Raw genomic sequence first — 20,301 nt, 5'->3', positions numbered from 1 at the left:
ATTAACTTATTGAAAATATAACTATTTTATTAAAACGACACAGCAAGCAAGAGATCATACAAAACACAAAAAACTTAAAGGATAAGAAAAAACCTTAGAATTGGCTTATAAATAAACTTTTGGCAGAGATGTTTTCTACTTAACATCCTTTTTTTAACCCTGAAACCCACTAGGTAAATTATAATTTTAGTCATTCTCGCTGCCATGACATGTCAGACTCACTACCCATACCCTCAAAGTCATATTCAGAGGTCTCCGAAAAATAGTCATTTTTTGTAAGGCATCGAAGCTCTGGGCTTTTAAGTAGATGGTGATAGTGGTTTTTTTGATCCTACAGTTTTTTGACGGTAACTGGCTATAACGGGGTCAGAGGACACTAATAACATTGGCATCAATTATTTATTCGTGGCAATGCGCGATTTTTTTTGGGTGTGATGCTCGCGATATCGCCGACAATCTTTGTGACGTGCCTCTTGGGCCTCCTCAGAGAGATGCCCAATAGGCACAACACAATGTTTAATAATATCTGTGGAATGGTACAGCAGTTTGTGGACAGTTATAATACCACGAGTAAAGACTTAAATATTTTAAATATTTTTTCTACAAGGTTTTTCTTACTAGAGACACTCCAGAATTGAAACAACGTTTTTTTCGATATTTTGTACATTTCTAAAAACGAAAAAACAAAAATAGTCTTGCAATTTTGAGTATAAAAATAATGCATTATAATTGGCTCATTGAACAAGCAATACATGCGATAAACAACGTTAAGAGCATATTAATTGTTAATATTTTTATCACTCAGAGGTTGACATTTTTAACTGGCATAAGTTTTGCGATTAATTGCGACATTTTTGGCTAACAGTTTTTAGTAGTTTACACACTTGCCTAATAAAAAATGTATATTTTTGCTTGGCACTCGTTGGCCTTCATATTTTTTTACTCTATAGAATTTGAAAAATTAAATATTAATGGTACTTATCCCGCCACTTCTTGTCAAATCGCAGAAAAAACACAAACATTCTACATTGCATGTACAGGTCTAAACTAATTAACAGGACTGACAACAGTTGTCAAATACTTAAGCGAAATTTGTTTTCAATGCCTACTAAGCCATTTAAAAAGTACGAAAACTTCGTTATTTTATTGAAGCGATTGCAATAAAAATAGACTTTCTTTTAAACATCTGATATTGTGCCTTTATAAAAAATTGTCGGTAAAGTATTTTTAGAAAGCAATACTGTTTTTACATGTTTCAGTATGTTCTTAATTTAAAAACATTGACAAATTTTGCATTTTTAATAATGATTTATTGCAACCTAGTTTATGCATGGGGCCCACAGTGCAGCCGTGGCGGTCATATGCCAGAAATCATATTTAAAATATAATGCCTCAAGATTATCTTTCGAATAAATAAAATTCATGTCAATCGAGTAATCCATCGTTGTTTTATTGCAACTTAAAGTTCTATGCATTGAAAAAAAAACACCCCTTATAACCTTTAAAAGTGGAAAATAAAACTAAATGGACTATGCATTTAGTTGTTATTGGATAATAAGTAAATATATACATGCATATATACAGAATGTTTAAAATTCCTATAAGACTTTGAAAGCAGTAAGCTTACAGAATCGATGAAGTTTTGGCAAAGTGGAGTATTGATCCTACATACATACATACAATGAAAAGACCAAAATTTTCAACTCTCGATTATTATTTTTAAGGTGCTTATTTAAAAAATTAGCAAAATCAGCAATACATCTTTCTTTTAGGTTCCAAATCCTACTACCATGGGCATGCAAAAAAAGAAGCTTATTAAAGGAAATTTATTTGGTAATTTTTAAGTAAATATTTTCAATAATAGATGTAGTTGCTTGTCCTCATACAAGTGTTTGGAGACAGCTATGGAAAAGTGGAGACCCATTGAAGTCAAATGTATGTTACTACTAAATTTACTACTGTGGTTTCGTAAAGTATCAAAAATCACATAAAAATATGTGGTTTGTATCAGACTAATAAAAAAAATAACCGTTTCCGTTTTGTCCGAAAATTAAACGAAACATTCGCGAGGAAAATTCGTTATAATTTTGGTCTGTCTTTTGTTTGCAGTCCTATTTTGAAAAAGGCGAATTTTTAACTGTCTCTGTTGAAAAACCGAGTATTCTTATATCTTCGTTGACATTTAAAAACGAGTGATCAATACCATTGAAGTCAAATACACAATCTTTTTTTCGATTTCTTGTAGTTAATTTTTTACACACTTGGCAAAATGCCTTTCTATACAAATTTTTTTCAGAACATATTTTTTTAACTTTTTTTTCGTCCCACTGTTTTAATTTGCAGAACATTGTTGTATTGATAACGAACAGTCGTCAATACAAAATAAAAGATTAAGATAAAAATTAGAGAAAAATTAAAATGTGTATGCAAATGTCAGCAACACGAATATAGTTGATTGGATGCAACGCAAAACCAAGCAATTTATTTTGTTCATTAAATCCTTGGCGTCTGTGCCGAGGGGTTTGATCTTTGCCTTAATTTAATGTTCAAAATTTACTGTAATTTACGACTTTAAGACAATTTTATCGTAGGTAACATCCGTTTTCATTATTTCCTATTCTCCTTTTTCTGCATCCGGTGCTCTGCGAGAAGCCAAGAATAGGTACATCAGGGTTATTCTATCACGACAGCGTCGCTTCTTGTACCCTAAAAAACATTAAACGCACTCTGACGAAGCGAAACTATTTTAATTATGATTAATTCACCGGATCGCCCGAGTTTTTGCATTATTTGTCGTTTGACAGGCACAAGAATTTTAATTATATTCTCATAGTGAGTGCCGGAATAATTCATAGGGATATTTTTTTAGCTGCATGCTTGAAACTCGACACGCGATAATTGATCTCTGCTATGGTATTTTTTGGAAATTCGACTACAAAAAACCTTATTTTGAAAATATCGAAAATTATTATTTAATGAATCGCGTATTTCATAATTGAATTTGAATTGAAAGTAAATCGAATTCCAACTTGATTTTGTATAAATTTCGCAGATATTTTTTCATAGCAGGAGATAATAGAAGGAATTTTTGGATAAGATGGAATCAAATGAGGAGAAATTTCCTGAAGTCAGTAAGATATTCTTACAGATGTTGCCTAGAGTATTTTTTACTATACTCCAGTTCTTAGCAACATTGTTAGAACTAAAAAATAAATCGGATATGAATAATATATAAATAAGAATATTTTCACATAAATATGTGAAAACTAGTATGTATCCACGGCAATCGGAATCTACTGCCGAGACTGTCTAGGCCACGAAGTCGTTCGAATATTTTTAAAACATAATTTACTAACATTTGTGCCAATACTTTAATAACCTCAATGGTATATAATGCAACAAGATTGACAGAGTGGCCGACTAAGTTTATTGATCAGTTACATATACTTATACTTGTTCTGTGGATATATTTTTCCAAGGCAGCACGAATATATTCACTGAGTGTCGTACGACGTGATCGTCAAAACTAACAAACGGGAAAATACCATGGTTACAATCTACCGAAAACCTCCGATCGCTCCCAAACCCATGTCCCATATACCAAACACGTCCGAAGTGGCTCGAGACAGTGAATAATAAAGCTCATGTCTTAAAGTGACACTTTCAGCACCCTTTTAGAGTAGGAAAAAAAAAGATTTTTGTGCTCCGTACTCTAAAACAATCAATTATAATTAGGCGTGTACAAAAAGACGTCATTTTCATTAGCGAGTCACTTCAGACGTTTGGGGCAAATTAGTGACAGGTATGGCAATGATATGATGCTTTCAGTAGATTTTTCAGTAGACATTTGAGAGTTCTGATAGTCACGTAATACGCCACTCAGTGAATACATTCGTCCTGTTTTGCAAAAATGTACCTACAAAATAATGGTAGAAGAAGTATACAAAGCAATAAACACGTATGTAAAATTCTTCAGACACTCGTGACTAAACTCGCTTATAAAAACATAATACACTATTAATTGAGCTGCACTCCACTCCTGTCAAATCAACCTGTCTACTAAGATGGTGTTTATCAAACTAGTTGAGTAATATACTATTTAAACGCAATTATTAAGCTTTAATTAATTAAAATTGTTGTAATTGTAATTGTTGTGGATAGGTGCTATCAGCTTATTTAAACACGTATTATTTCTAATAAGTCAAGTCAAGAAATATTCCTAAAACAATAATTAATGACATTTCCACTCAAATATATAAAGATTAGGCTAGGTGACCTACTGCCTAGGGTTAAATCAAGTCTACGAAATGCTAAAAGTAAAAATGTGGAAAGGACGGAAAGGTGTTTACGCTTTTGCGTAGGCTAACGAACTCGCAAAAATATTTTTAAACAATAGTTTGGTAACACTTTTGGCAAGCGATCCAGTAATCTAAAAAATCGGTTGATAGTAATTTCTCAAATTCAATGTGTAAAACTTCAGATATATATTTAATTCGGACAGTCAAATATCAGTTCCCATCAAACGGAACGTAACAAGCGCCCATGGTATTTTTGTATTTACCAGAATGCACGAGAAAATTTATTGCCTTTGCGAATAAATAAATAAACGTTGTTTGCGTTCGTGCCATCCATGAACGATGCACATCCTATGTTTATTTAATTTAACATTACGCTTTTTGCTCGGTATGCATTTACGGCAAAGGAGTAGTACACGAACCAACAAGTTTCGAACACGCGTTAAAATTTAATGGAAATAAAATAATCTCCTAATTTTTCGATTGTAGTTCGTGCGTCATAGGGAACACATTCAAAGCACGATCCATATCCTATACGAAAAATTAGTTTTTATCAAGCTCATCGAAGATACATTTTGATTTATTTTTCATAACAGAATGTTACGTTTTGAAAGACATTTTGGTTAATTTATTTTTCTGAGGCTTGATTATTAATTTAAATGATCGATTGTTAATAAAACGTATTTCTAGCTCATTTTTTTTCTTTCATATAAAATACAATAACTAACCAAAGAAAATAAAATATAAATCCAAATTATACGTAATCTTGTTTCTATTTACTAAATATTCATAAGTTTAAATATTTTTTAAACAATAAAATAAGTGTTTTTTGGCGAACAGTTGTTTCAACTTTAGATGATGTCTTAGAACCCGATAGAAGTAATTTCTGACGTCACCCTGTATTATTTGTAATAGGACAACTACTATATTATGATATTATTTCTAAAAGAGAAATGACAGTTTCACAAAATATTAAATGCTGGTTTTACAGCCTTACTTCATTACCAAAAACATTCATTGCAAACTGCAACCCCCATACTGCAATTTGTTAATTTCACAATAATAATTATGAAGATTCGTTTGAATTAACTTTTTTGTTCTGACAGTATTTGAGAAAATAGATATTTTATATACCGCGCCTATTGTGGGCCTTTTGCATTTGATTTAACGCCGAAAGTGGAGGTGAAAATAGCAAAAAAAAATTCTAGTTCAAAAGGATACGAACAGAGCCAAAGTTAAATGTTTTCTTATTTGATTGTTTTTTCTTGCTGTTTATTACTATCAGTGTATTACTTTGTAAGCGTATATTTCTAAGCAGGCTTTTGTTCTAAAACATCTTTTATTACTTCTACACAGTCAGTCCGACGCGGGTGTTCGAACATATTAATGGATTTTAATTAAAAAAAGTTATTGGAAGATCCACACACAGTTAATATTACCAGAGCATATTAAACTTATAACCAACAACTTACACATAAAAAAATGTTAATGCGGGTAAAACTCATTTATTACCTTTGGGACATGGGTCGTACCCTCACAACAACTTTTAAACGCATTTTGACACAGCCCGTTACTTCCCGAAATCAAAAATTGTTTGCACCAATAGTTTCGCAGTATTCAAGAGAATACGCGCAACAAAACATGAAAACACGCAGATTTGAACCCAAAATACGTCGATATGGTCCAGACGCACGTTGGAGTGTTATTAAGTTCGAAAACAGCATCGGGACAGTAAACCGCCAGCGTTTGTATCTAAATTTATCATAACCGTAACGCCTTTGCTGTGCTTTTCCAGGTGCGGATTACTGGAGGGTGGAATGAAAAAAAAACGCGTTAAAAATAATTAACAGGATGTGGAGGATGCACCGCAAGTTTTTACTCCTTTACCTAGTCAAACTTGGTCGTCTTAAATAAGAAATGCCAACTTTGTCTACGCTGACTTTCAGTATAAAAAACTCTTCTAAACAAAATCTGAAATAGTTCTTTATTTTTCAACAAGAAATCCCAATATTTTGTAAATTTATATATTTCAATAGTTCGATTCGAAAAAACATTTTCACGTCCGCATATCTCGGTTTGATATTGGCGTGAGACAATGCTTCAGTGAAGGAACTAAAATAATGTTTTCCCAACCAACTTTATTCACTTAATGATTGTATCAAATTAAGGAAGAAGGAAAATCTTGTCTGCAGTTCCTGGATATTCTTGCGAGTAAAAGCATGCGTATTGCGTAATATTGAATTTATGTAAATAATAATATAATAATAAAATTAAAACAGTTGTAAAATAGACTCAATAGTACAAACACCTGATGAAGATACACTGTCACTCTTAATGATTCCATATGTAAAATATACTTCAGAAAAAATGAAGTGGGTAACGAAAAAAAATTGGCCGAATGATCCTGCCAGTTGTGATCAGTAGCAGTAAAAATAAACAAACAGAAGCAAGCATGGCTATTTTTGATCTTACTACCAAGCGCAAGAACAGCAGTTTTGGGATAGAGTCATATTTTCCGGTGAAAAGATCTTCCTGTCTGCCAAAAAGTGAAAAATCGAAATGTACAGACCAGACAACAAGCGTCTCGATTTGTCTATTTTAGTGTAAATGTATGGGGATAGATTTCATCCAGAGGAAGGGTAGTGGTATGGCGGATTGAGGGAAGATTTTTTGGTCAAACTTATGCCGAAATATTGCAGAACGTTATGGTACTTAGTGTGGAATAGCTTTACCTGGAAAATAATTACATTTTCCAACAAGAAAACTGTCCTGGCCACACTGCAAACATCGTTACACAATGATTACAAAATGTCAACGTTGCAAGAAACTGCTGTATCGAATGAAATTTTATGCCTCAAAACAGAAAGGAGCCAGTTCAAGGTATTCAGGAAGTATGAGAAGAATTGTCGCTTGAAGAAAACTTCATAACTCCTTTCATGAGTATGAGCCGAAGACTTCAAGTTGTGATTGTTGCGGATGGAGATGGCGCAAAATATTAAAATCCTTCCAATTGTTTTTTCTTGTTCTCTTTATGTTAAAATGTTGGGCTCCTGCTAATAAGGATCAACCATCTTCTAAACTTGTTAAAATTCTCGCATTTTCCTAAACCGAATTATTTTTAAGTTGTTTATTTAAAAGTTGATCTTTTTATTTTTAAAATAAATAAAAGTTGAGTCAGTTTAGTTTAGACATTTTTTAATGATAAAACTTACGAGAACAACCTGTATAAACCTGTATAAACCTGCCTTTACGTCCCTATATTGAACGTCAAAACAAACTTTGTCTTGTCAGAATGTGTAAATTGCTCAAAATACAAAGTGGAATTTTTCATGAAACTAACTGTAGAGCTACGGGTTGCAGAAATTTGATCACATAATGGTTTTGTATAGATTAGGAGTAGTTAGACATTTTTCGAAATATGTATTAACTGTTAACCATAATCAGTTTTTGTATCCCAAATATTGTATTTGTATTTGCCATATTTAATGTGTTGGTAATATTTCGTTTATATTTTTTTTGTGTATGTTTTAAAATTTTGACTAAAATGCATTTAAAGATACCAAATATCTTTCTGCAAATTATAATCTGTTCAATTAGCATGCATAATACACCTTTTAAATTTACGCAACGTATCTTATTAATGTATCGTTAGAAATTAACAATTCTGGTTGCTTTAATGATTTTAATTGCAAAAACTATGGATTTTTTACTCGTAAAATAATGCAATAAACATTACCAAGTTAATCAAAAGGAAATTAAAATTAATGATGCAAATATTTGTTGAGAAGTTGAGAAATTACCTGCAAAAAATGCGGAATTTGTAAGAGCATATTTCGACGCCATTAATTTCGAAATTGTACGGCCCGTAAACGTTTAATATGCTATAATTTATGAATGACTGTCGCAGTCGTAAAGTTAAAGTAAAAGTGTAAATTTTGGCGACAAAGTAATATAAGCCGTGCCTGGTACCCGAAACAGTATCAAAGAAACTTTTAATTGTCGTGAATACGAATACAAGACGAGGGTTAATTTTGACATTAAACTTTTTGAAAAAGTAGATATCGGTGTGGCAAAAAAATTCCACCAATATACCGATTGTGCTGTCAGTGTTGTGTTATGAATGCCAGATTTTTACTACTACCTGCAATTAACGAGCTCGAAGAAATACATAAATAATATTATAATAACATATAACTCGAGAATAAAAGAAAATTAAAAAAATGCAATAAATCAATCCAAGAACGAAAAAGAGAAAAGGCAAGAAAAATACAATAAAATAAATTGGTCCAAACAAAACATTTTTATAATGTAGATTAACCAGTTGTTTAAACTTGTTTAGATTGAATTTTTAAAACTACATTCGATATTATTGCAGTTTTTAATTGCGAGACTAAAAGACTAAGGCTGGACGACAACACGGAGCGGCAAAATTATTGCAATTACTTAGAAGGCGACGATTCCGTGTTTTATTGCCGTTGAATTTTAATAAAAACATTTTAAAAAAATATATACGAAAACACAATTTTTGTGAATGCAAAAGTAATAGACCTCTTCCTAAGACCTATCCCACACATGGCGGAATAAAGGCGGAATTTTCGTGGGCGAAATTCCCGAGCGCAAAAATACGCTTCCGCTTGAATTAACCCACATAGTCAGCGGAATAGTTTCCGCTTCCGGTTGCCTCTTGCCATTTCGCATTATATGGATCGGATATGCAAGTTTTTTTCTTTTTATAGTAATTTATAGTATCTAGAACCTCAGAATTTTTCCTGAATAGCCACTTTTCAGATGCTTGAAGTCTTCTTTGTGTTGCCTTTGTCAACGTCAATGACTACTCCGGTGAAGTGTCGAGAAAATATAACATCGAAGGATTCTTTCTGACTTTGATGTTTAGATAGAAATTGTAGATATTAAACAATTAATCTCTTAAGCCTCATTGCTAATTAATTATCCTTCACAAACAAGTGGATTTAGACACTCTTTCTACTGGATTCTCTCTGATAGACAGTTAACAATTTCGTATATCCTGTTTACTTATTATCATGAACATGGTTTTACTTATTTTCATTTTAAAACCATATTATTCACTGGCATTGTAAACGTAAAACGTTAACATATAGAAAATATATTTTTAAAACAGTAAAGTACTTGGTTACGTTTTGTTTTTTCCATCTCTTCCAGCTTCCCAATATTCTCTTTCCATCAACTCACCAATTTTCTACCAGCATTTTCCTCGTTCTATCTTTATATTTGTCTACCCTCCGATTCCAAACACTTGGACGTTCCTGACTTAATTGGATTAATTTATCCATATCCACCATTTCGCCAATCGACGGGCCGCATATAAAGTTAACTGAATTCTCATAAAACAATATCGCGTTTCGTAACTTCAACAACCCCTCCGCTAGCGGAGTGTGTGGTATTCAACCTGCTGCATGCAGTGGAGAAATTTTTTCCGTCGGCGGGCCAATTCCGCCCTCTGAAATTTGTGCGTTTCTTCGTTTAATCTACGGTACTTATCGCAAAAACTACACCGCCTATTAAGATGAGGTTTTTATATTTGAAATTGAATTGGAAATTAAACCTAGTACTCGTTTTTGACCATCTCTGCCAGAAGTATCAAACATCTCCCAAAATATCCGAATTTTGCCCACCCTGTACAACTAATTCAAAAACTTCAATTAGTATTTACTATAACTGGTTATCAACTATTGTTGATGACAATGTTACAAGTGACATTTTAAAGTCTGATGTGTCGTTTCCCGAAAACACCAAAATTAATGTAGGACGATGGACGAGTTTATCGTGCAAAGTATAAAATTCTTGTCGAACACGATCACTGTCCGCGTAGCATCACATCCCCCATTCGCAATAGAAATATTTTTGTCAGCCGTTGTTTGTATCGTTCATCTATTACTGATTTTTGAAATCAATGCTTTAGTGAAGAGGACCAATGCCAGAGCTGTCGAGAAACTCAAGATAAAGCATGCATCTAGAGGTAATCTGTTATACTATACTTTATAATTTTAATACCAAACAAGCAGCAATACGCTAACCAAAACTGTGAAACATTTAAGCTTGATTGTTGCACGGTTTGATCTTCCAACCATACTTGTACCGATCAATCAAAATCAATTAATCAAAATTACTTGGTTTCTATATTGATGCTTCCTTAGCTTTTGTCGTAAATTAAATAAATAATCGTTACCCGCAATAGAGAATAGCTCCTAAATCCGAAACTCAATTACATGTTCTATAAAAGATCGCTAAATTATGCAGGTATTGTATTACTACAATTTGCTCCCCTCAAACGCAAAAAGTTTGAATGGAACATTTTTTTAAAAATCCGAAAGAATCTTCTGTCGGTCAACAATTTCGACACCCTACATGAATACGAAGCAACTATGAAAGAATCTTGCCTTTAAGAAAGTTAAATGTACTGTTATGTAGCTACTTGTGTGACTTTTTTAAACTTATGCTTTTTATAATTTAGTAAATTATCTGCAAGGTGATTTTACCTCATAGTATAATTTATTATATTATTACGAAACATAGGTATTAGTTCCTGTGAATAAATTACTCTGTTCTATAATAATTTTTCAGAGCAACTTCCACAGGGTTCTGTAATACTATCTACAAAACGTCTGGATTCCTCTTGCGTCAGTTGTTATTGAGTTGAACTTGCTAACGTTTCGCCAGTCACCCTGTTGACTTCTTCAGAGCTTAACCGAGACTGGCTCGCATTTTACTCTGTACCTGCTTATATATTGTTCGAGGGGCATAAACGTTCCCATATTGGTGAGAGGTAAAGACCTGAATCTCGATTACGATTGTTTGGTTGCTTATATATTTCTATAGATTCTCGGATTTTTCGTTGGTAAATGAATTGATTACATGCAAGAATTTTAGTTTTGACGAATTAAATTTTATGTGCGGTTTCGTGATTGTGTTCGGCAACTGCAAACGAGTTTATTTGTCTTGGTCTCTTTGAGCCTAGTTGATATTTTTCGTCCGGTCTCTCCAATGTATTTTTTGCAGCATATGCATGGAATGCTGTAAACTCCAGACATCTCAAATGGAATTTTGTCTTTGACAGATCGAAGATGTGTGTAGGTTGTCTGTAAACACAATGACCCAATGTTAGCTCTGATTTTCTATTGATAGGAATATCTAAGAATGGGAGGTTATTATTAGTTTCCATTTCAATGGTCAAATTCCAAATAACAAAAGTATCATCGACGTAGCGTTTCCATAATTTTGGTTTCAGAAGGAAGGTGTTCTCGAAAGCTTTCTTAAATATATTCGCGATGTCTGGTGATAATAGAGAATCCATAGCTGTTCCCGAAGTTTGTTCAAAAATTTGACAATTATAAGAAAAATATGTTCCAGAAAAGCATTTTTAATTAATATGACCAGATTTGGTTCCAGATTCTCGGATTTTAATATATCTGAAATGATGTTGAGAGTTTCAGAAATATGAACTTTAGCAACGAGGGATTCTATGTCGAATCTAACGAGAATGTCTTGTGGATCTATTGTAATGCTTTTTAATTATTCAGGGAAACCGATAGTTTAGTACTTAATTCCCTTCACTTGATTGAACAATTAAAAAATCCTTATTCCTAAAATTCTCAACATCATTTCAGATATATTCTTCTTCTTCCAGTCCCTTCTCCATTTCATTGGAGGTTGGCGACCACTACTCCAAACGCTTCTATATCCCTCGCAACATGAAACAATTCCCCCACATTCAACCCTGTCCAGTCCCTGACATTTCTTAGCCAGGATTTCTTTTTTCTTCCGATACCCCTTCTTCCATCTAGTCTTCCCTGCATAATAGTTTGTAGTAGACGGTATTTATCATTTCTTAAGATGTGCCCCAGATATGCGGTTTTGCGTCTTTTTATTAAAGTTATTAATTTTCTACCGCGGCCAGTTCTTCGTAAGACCTCTTCGTTTGAAATTCTATCCGTCCAGGGAATTTTTAGTATCCTTCTATACGGTCACATCTCGAAGGCTTCCAGTTTTTTGATGATCTGTGCTTTTAGTGTCCAGATTTCTACTCCATATAATAATTGTGACTATATATAGCATTCGACGAACCTCAATCGCAAACTGTTTTTATTACAGAGTATCTTCCTGTAATCAAGAAATGATTGTCTTGCTATTTCGATTCTGACCTTTATTTCTTGATCTTGATCTAGGCCAGAGGTGATGTACGCTCCCAAATATTTGTATTTTTCGACTTGTTCAACAGCTCGTTCTTCTATGTATAACTGATGTTGCCTGGCCGGGTTCTTTGAGACAACCATAAATTTAGTTTTTTCTATGTTAATTGTGAGCCCCATTGCATGACTTTCGTTGTAAACTCTATCCACCAGCAATTGTAGGTCTTCGAGAGACTCAGCCAGGACTACCGTATCGTCCGCAAATCGTATATTGTTGATAATTTCTCCTTCTTCCCCTTCTCTGTCCGAAAGAGCCTTTTGAAAGATTACCTGAGAGTATAAATTAAAGAGTGCCGGTGAGAGTACACATCCCTGTCTAACGCCTCGCTGGAATCGTACCTCATCCGTCTCCAAGTTGTTGACTATTACTGTGGCTGTCTGGTGCCAATATATGCTTTTAATTATGTTTATATAATTTTGGTCTAGTTGGATGTTCTTCAGTTCATTTATTAATTTCATGTGTTGCACCTTATCGAACGCTTTTTGGTAATCTATAAAACATATATATATATATATATATATATATATATATATATATATATATATATATATATATATATATATATATATATATATATATATATATATATATATATATATATATATATATTTGTCCCCATTCCTCCTCTAAAGCCAAATTGCGAGTTGTCCAGCTGTTCTTCGCATTTCTTATAAATTCTGTTCTGGACAATCTTCAGCAAGACCTTCAAGGGGTGGCACATGAGGCTGATAAGTCTGTAATCATGGCCTGATATTGGGTTGTTCTTTTTAGGTAATGGAACAAAAGTTGATTTTAGCCATTCTATTGGGATGTTTCCGGAATTGTACACATCATTAAAAATTTGTGTTAGCCTGATTATGTTCTCTTCATCGAGTGCTTTCAGGAGTTCGATTGGCATCCTGTCATGGCCTGTGGCTTTTTTATTATTACTGTTTTTTAGAGCATACTTGAGTTCGGCAGGAAGTTTTTCCAGAGAGTCGTTTCGCTGGTTTGCTGTTGTTATTTCTATGTTGTCTCGGTCGTCGTGGAATAGTTGTCTAATGTAATTCTCCCAATAGTGCTTTATTTCCTTCTCGTCTAATATTATATGACCTTGCTCATTCCTTGTTATGCAAGTTGTGTTATTCCTAGTTTTCCTAGATAGTTCTTTTAGTTTGCTGTGTAAATTATATGTGTCGTGTTTGGTCTGAAGTTCTTCCAATTCGTGGCACTCGCGTGTCAGTCAATCTTCTTTAGCTCTCTTGATGTCGCGTTTTATTTGTCTATTTATGTTGTTATATCTTTCTCTGTCTTTATTCTTATGCTTCCTTCTATCTTCCATAAGTATAAGAATTTCGGGGGTCATCCATTCTTTTTTTGGTTTCACTCGGATGTTTCCGAGGACTTCTTCCCCAGCTTTTAATATTGTATTTTTCATATCGTTCCAGTTACTCCCCGTGTAGTGTTTCATGGAGGTTCTTGTTGAATAATTGTTTATATTGTTCGGTTCGAAGTTTTTCTACGTTTAGCTTGAGTGGCGGTTTATATTTACTTTGCTTCTTTAAGCGGAATTTTATATTGGCTAGCAAAAGGTTATGGTCTGTGTTGCCGTCTGCGCTTGGATATGTTTTTACGCTTTGTATTCCATTTCTAAAACGTTTATTAGTCATTATAAAGTCGATCTGATTTCTTATTCGTCTAAGATCATTATCGCCCGGCGCCGTCCAAGTATACAATCTTCTAGGATGTAGCTTATAGAATGTATTTGTGACTGTTAGGTTTTTCTCCTGACAATATTCCACCAATCTGTGTCTACGTTTATTTCTCGCACCCAATCCGAAATTACCAACACAGTCTTGAACCTTATCATTTCGAATCTTTGCATTGAAGTCACCCATTATAATGAGCACTTCCTCTTTCTTAATATTTATTGTTAGTTCTTCTAGATCTGAGTAGAACTGTTCTATGTCCGCTTCGCTACTCCCACTTGTAGGCGCGTAGATCTGTACCAGATTTATATTTAAGGGATGTGCTCTAATTTGTAGTAGCATCATGCGGTTGTTATAGGGGATGAAATTTATCACTGAGTGTCTTAGTTCTTTCCTTAGGATTATGCCGACTCCATTACTGTGATCACCATTGTCTGCAACAACAACAACAACTTCCGATAGTTCCAGTATCTGTATTTGTAGTCTTTGCATTTCTCCTATTGTTGTTGCAAGCTTTCCGGTCTGAAACAGGGTTCTAATATTCCATGTTGCGATAAGCTTTAATACAGTTTTTGACTTCCACCCGGGGATTCTTCGCACCCCTGTCCCATCTAAGGGACGCCGGGGACTCGGGGCCGTTTCTTGACTAGTACTTATATCCATAGTGGCTATTCTTGAGAACATAATGCAGTGGTTTCTCCTTGCCTTCTGCATCGCAGTTGAATATCCGATACTGTCGATTATTTGATAGTCGCACATTAATATCCAGTAGCAAACCGTACCGAAGTATCTCTTCCCCGCTTTACCCTGGTGTTGGAGTTGCTGCTGCCCAACTCCAGTCTGCCTTCATTCTACCCCCTGAGGGCTGGGTTGCCACCTACGCCGGATCCACCTTTCTTCTCCGCCTTCACCGCCGGTGTGGTCTTCGCCCGTATCCCCGGGCAAGGGGACAGCGTTATACCCCGCTATACTGGGTCCCCAGCAGAACTTAGCCACCGACTGATACGCGTGTCGGGCCCACCCCCGCGACGTGGACGCGCCTGCTGAGAGTTGCCTGAGTGAATTCAAAGAAGACAGCTCTGGTTTTACTCAGGCGGGGTTCATGCTCATGTATGTATCCATGAGCAAGGGCATTAAAAAGTCCTTATTCCTAAATTCTCAACATCATTTCAGATATATTAAAATCCGAGAATCTGGAACCAAACCTTCTCACCTTCATTGAAAAATGCTTGGCTGGAATATAACGGTCAAATTTTTAAACAAACCTCGGGAACAGTAATGGGTTTTCCGTTATCACCAATCATGCCAATATATTTATGAAAGCCTTTCAGAAGAAAGCTGTCGACACCTTCCATCTAAAACCAAAATTATAAAAACGCTACTTCGATGATACTTTTGTTATTTGACCTCATGGTCAAGTATCCCTAGCAGATTTTCTATACACCCTAACATACGTTTTACCATTGAATTAGAAACTAATAATAACCTCCCATTCTTAGATGTTCTTATCGATAGAAAATCAGACTTAACATTACGTCGTTGTGTTAACTGAAAATTTACACACAGACCGATACCTTAATGCATTGTCACATCACCATCCGGCCCAAATATCATCGGTCATCAACTCTCTTGTTTACAGAATTAAAACACCTTACCTCTGATCTCCTAAGAACAGATTTGCATTCCATGCATATGCGGCAAAGAATACATTGGAGAGGCCAGATAAAAAATATCAACTAGCCTCAAAGAACATGAAAGCGCCTTAAGACTAAGACAAATAATCTCATCAGCAGTTGCTTTTTTTTTTCTATGAAACTAAAATTCTTGCATGTAATCAATTCTTCTACCAACGAAAAATCATCTATCTATAGAAATATATAAGCAACCAAACAATCTTAATCGCGATTCAGGTCTTTACCTCTCACCAATATGGGAATGCCCCTCGAACAATATATTAGAAGGTACAGAGAAAAATGCGAGCCAATTTCAGTCAAGCTCTGAAGAAGTCAACAGGATGATTGGCGTAACTTTAGCAAGTTCAACTCAACAGCAATGGACGCTGGAGGAATTCAGAAGTTTTATAAATAATAATAATTCTTAGTTTTTAAAATTATTGTTGTGACAAATTTGTTCTTTCGATTTGTTTTGTTTAGTGAACATTTTTAAGAAAATTTTGGTTTGCAAAACCGATTTGCAAAAAATACTTATTAACCAAACTTTTGCCTAATATATTCTAGAATAGATGCAGTTTATGACAACAAAAAAACTATTTAGGAGTCTGTTGAAATGGGTTCCTGTAATTAAATGCAGATTTCGTTTTAGAAAGTTGCTCGTACGATAGTTTGGTTCCCTTACAACCCACACTTTTTCAAAAAAAAACGGAGTCCATTGACCAAAAGCAAATTTTGTATATGCCCTTTAACAGCAAGCGACTGCAGAGGAAAATTAGTGGAGCATCCAATTTCGGTTGGATCATATCTCAGGGCGATTCGATGTTGAGGAACAAATTCGATGACAGGGTAAGCCAAAAAAAAAAAGAATAGAAAATTGTAAAATTTGATTTACTCCTGTTGTCTTAAAGCGTTTTGTTGCTTTTAATCAAAATTACTATTTACAAACCTTCTGGATTCCTTCTGCATCAAACTTGCTCTGAAGAAGCCAACAGAATGTTTGGCGGAGATCAGGAAGTTTGATTTATAAAAAACCGACGCAGTAGGAGTCCAGAAGATAATAATTAATATTACAGTAGCCTATGGAAGTTTCTTTGCAAAATGAATCAAAATTACTTTAGCAACCTTAATTTTGAAAAAAAGCATGTGTATGTGTAAATCACATAGTTATTTGATATAATAGTGGCCCTGGTGCTGTCAAAATGGATGCGTCTAGGGCGGCTGTAACATTTTCGTAGAGATGGGAACGTTCTGCGCATGCCTCCAAATTTTAACAATCTGCATTTTACGCGAATTTAAAAAACGCTGCTATAAAAATGCTACATCTAAACTGAAACGTGTCGAGTTGATGGATGAACTGTCAACAGCCATGTTCATTCTTGAACGCCGCTAGATCTTATTGATTTCAAGTTTTCAAGATTTCAGTTATATTTATTTCTTAACTATTAATCATAGGTGGGTACCACGTCCATACATTTGAGAAACTATGTGGTTTACCATAATTATTAATTTATTTTTGACTTAAGCAGGTCCGTCTTTGATAATAAATAATAACGAAATAAAAGGAAATGAAAAGAAAGGCACACAGTTTTCCTCCGATACTTAAAAAACTAATACCTCGGCGGATTAACACTATATAGAGTATTAGATTTTGGCCACTTTTACAAAGTATTCCACTTATATTTAAGGACGGAAATATAGGTTTCTATTTTTTTGTGACACGAGATATGACAGAAATGGAATTTTCCCTTTTTGGTATTTGAGATAAAGGGATAATGTTAAAGTATAGTCGCAATTATTCCAAATAGCAGTGACCACAAAATTTTGGAAAAAAATAATGTTGAATGGATTGACAGTCAAAAATAGGTACATAGTTCGTAGGTTTTAATTTAAAATATTTTGTTAAATTGGTACCTTTACAAATGAAATTAAAACTCTACGCATGGAAAGTTGCCCTAATATTCTCGAGGGAACATGATAATTTGTCCGACACCGCATAGTGGAAATGCCCTGTAAATTAGCAACCTATAATTTGTAATTTTTCTATTTGATAAGATTATCGGAACGTTAATAATTCAGCTTTAAATTTTTTCGTTAATTTTGATTATGAATTATTTTTACTCTTTAAAAATATAGGTACAAGGTGTTAAATAAATATTCATACAAATACGTTGTGTTAATGTTTATATTATTTATTTTTGTTGCTTGAAGACGATGCAAAATACACGACTGAAGAGCCAAAAAGTTAGTTTTGGAATTGTGTAGAAATCCAATAGAGTTCGTTAAAATGCATCCTGGGATCGCACTGAATATCATACTTTTTATCTAGTTACAGCAAAATTACACCTTTATCATTGTAAATGACGTTTTCAAATTTCAACATCATACGAGAAATATGTAACATATCTCGAAAACTAAACTTTTCCGGCCCTACGTGTTTATGAACTTATCATTATTTTAGTGCATGTTTTTTACACACCCTGTATAATTTTAGGTACATAGTTGTTTTAGAAAAACTTTCAAAATTTTGTATTTTCTATAATTTACTTCATTTTAAAATTAGGTAACTACCTAATGACTAGTTTATGAACAACAGTAATGGAAATACTAAAAACTTATCGGACTATTCTGATTTGATTGGCAATTTTTAATTCGTTGCAAATTTTTGATTTGCCTCTGCCTCACAATCTTTGTATTTTCATTTTTTTTAAGTTGAAAACTGGGCTCAGTTTAAAGCTGTTTAGAAATTCAGAATGTATCTATCTACTCACTCACAGGTCGGAAAATAGACTATTTTTATTTCGGTTTTTTAGGAGTTATTATATATAAAGATTTTATATAAAGTGACGGAATTAAAATAAATTTCTGATGCAAGTAATAATAAATTTGAACAATTTAACCAACATAACATCATAATCACACGAATTGCACGAACAAGTGCCCTAGCAAATATGGAAAAAGTTGCTTAATAAACTTTACTTTCCTTTGCCTTATTTTATAACAAATTAGAAGAGACCATTGAAATGAAAATGTTTTCTTGTATTGCGTAGGTAGATAATCTGCTAGCCATATCGCCAAGCGAATACGTGCGTAGGGACAAGGAGCGAAAAAGCCGCGAAGCCGGTTTAAGATCGTGCCTTCAATCTTTGACGTCCCTTTTGGAAAAGGCAATAAATAACGACACATTGGACCTACAGAATGTGTCGAAGGACGACATGAAGAGGAGCATCAACGCGATCCGCGAAAACTTTGAATCCCAGATTTCCAACAGCTACCAGTTGAGTGAATTCCCGTCTCCCAGTTTGCAGAGTTTGATAGCACAATCCGCCGCGAAAAACGCTCTCGAAAATTCCCTATCACCAAACTTGATGCCTTCAATTTACAGAACATCGAATGCGAGATACTCTTACAGTAATTTCGACTGCTCGAACAGAAAAAATGAGAACGTCGATGAAAAAAGCAGAGGCGATGCTGCGAGCCAGCTTGTTTTCCAAAAAAGCAACTCTTTAAGCGAAATTTTCAGGAAAAGTTCAGACGAATTTCATGACGGAAACGAAAAGTATTCGAAAATTGTCTTGGCAAACTGAATAAATTGGGAAACGATATTGCATTTTTTGAGAATACCCTGAAAGATATAAAAAATTATTAATAGGGGACCAGACAGACTGTGACAAAATCCCTCATGCATAGATTCATCTCTTTAATATGTTTTGAATAAAAAGGTCAAGTATTAAAAAAAAACCAATTGCTTTTTAATCATATTTGTAAGATAGCGTTACATTTTTTAAAATCAAATTTGGGTAGCATCAAAGAGCATACTACCACCATTTTTATCTCTCTTTTTGATCATCCTTCTCTTCTGAACGGTTGATTAATGAAATTTATTTTTTTAATACTTGTTAAAAACACCCTATATCTACACGGATGATGAAACACTAGACGTTTGGGAATAACGGAAGGGGGACATTTGCTGAAAATTTGATCAAGTAGGTTTTTTACTCTCTTTTAACATTATAAAACATTTTCAGTGTCGCAGTTTTTTTAACGGGGCGGAGTCATATATCGTTACATTTTTCTCCCCGCTACCACTTTCTGCTCATTCTGATATTTCCCTATCTCGCGGATTTGGAGAAATTAATTTATTATTTTCCACATTTTTCGGACGAAATATACACAAAGCTGAAATTAACCAACATCGTGGGTATTAGGTCAATGTAGAGTAATAACTTCTCCGAAGCTGCAGAGTGCGACTCTATAAATTAGGGTAATTTTCTTGTAAATTGACAATTCAAATTTGTTAAAAGGTAGTGAATACTAAGATTAAACCAGCAATTTAAAAAAATTGTTAGGTCCCACCGAGATTTGAACTCGGATCGCTGGATTCAGAGTCCAGAGTGCTAACCATTACACCATGGAACC

The 20,301-nt window shown here is 34.1% G+C and overlaps 2 protein-coding genes and 1 non-coding gene across 3 annotated transcripts in view; 1 reads left to right on the top strand and 2 right to left on the bottom strand.

Moving 5' to 3' along the window:
- The window catches only part of LOC132704272 (uncharacterized), a 38,442-nt gene extending 32,477 nt beyond the window's left edge, over nt 1-5,965 (bottom strand). The window contains exon 1 of the mRNA XM_060674150.1: nt 5,808-5,965. Coding sequence (XP_060530133.1) covers nt 5,808-5,851 — 44 coding nt within the window. The 5' untranslated portion in view covers nt 5,852-5,965. The remainder of the gene's footprint in view (nt 1-5,807) is intronic.
- Nucleotides 5,966-10,023: 4,058 nt separating this feature from the next.
- LOC132706344 (uncharacterized) lies at nt 10,024-19,555 on the top strand. Its single transcript, XM_060677631.1, has 3 exons — nt 10,024-10,293; nt 16,535-16,731; nt 18,933-19,555. Exons 1-3 carry the CDS (start codon nt 10,086-10,088, stop codon nt 19,467-19,469), a joined length of 942 nt encoding a protein of 313 aa, XP_060533614.1. The 5' UTR covers nt 10,024-10,085; the 3' UTR covers nt 19,470-19,555.
- Nucleotides 19,556-20,229: 674 nt separating this feature from the next.
- Nucleotides 20,230-20,301, bottom strand: Trnaq-cug (transfer RNA glutamine (anticodon CUG)). The gene has a single exon. It is a non-coding gene; the product is annotated as a tRNA-Gln (tRNA).

This window comes from Cylas formicarius, unplaced genomic scaffold, assembly GCF_029955315.1.
Source record: "Cylas formicarius isolate icCylForm1 unplaced genomic scaffold, icCylForm1.1 PGA_scaffold_10__41_contigs__length_53128322, whole genome shotgun sequence".
NCBI lineage: Eukaryota > Metazoa > Arthropoda > Insecta > Coleoptera > Brentidae > Cylas > Cylas formicarius.
The sequence above is the reverse complement of the archived record's forward strand: the minus strand, read 5'-3'. Positions and strand labels throughout refer to the sequence as shown.

What these genes read in the sequence shown, in the direction of transcription:
- LOC132706344 (XM_060677631.1), top strand. Translation starts at nt 10,086, where the DNA reads ATGGACGAGTTTATCGTGCAAAGTATAAAATTCTTGTCGAACACGATC. An exon ending in GATAAAGCATGCATCTAGAG is followed by an intron (nt 10,294 to 16,534) that starts GTAATCTGTTAT and finishes ATTTCGTTTTAG; the next exon opens with AAAGTTGCTCGTACGATAGT. An exon ending in GGAACAAATTCGATGACAGG is followed by an intron (nt 16,732 to 18,932) that starts GTAAGCCAAAAA and finishes TGTATTGCGTAG; the next exon opens with GTAGATAATCTGCTAGCCAT.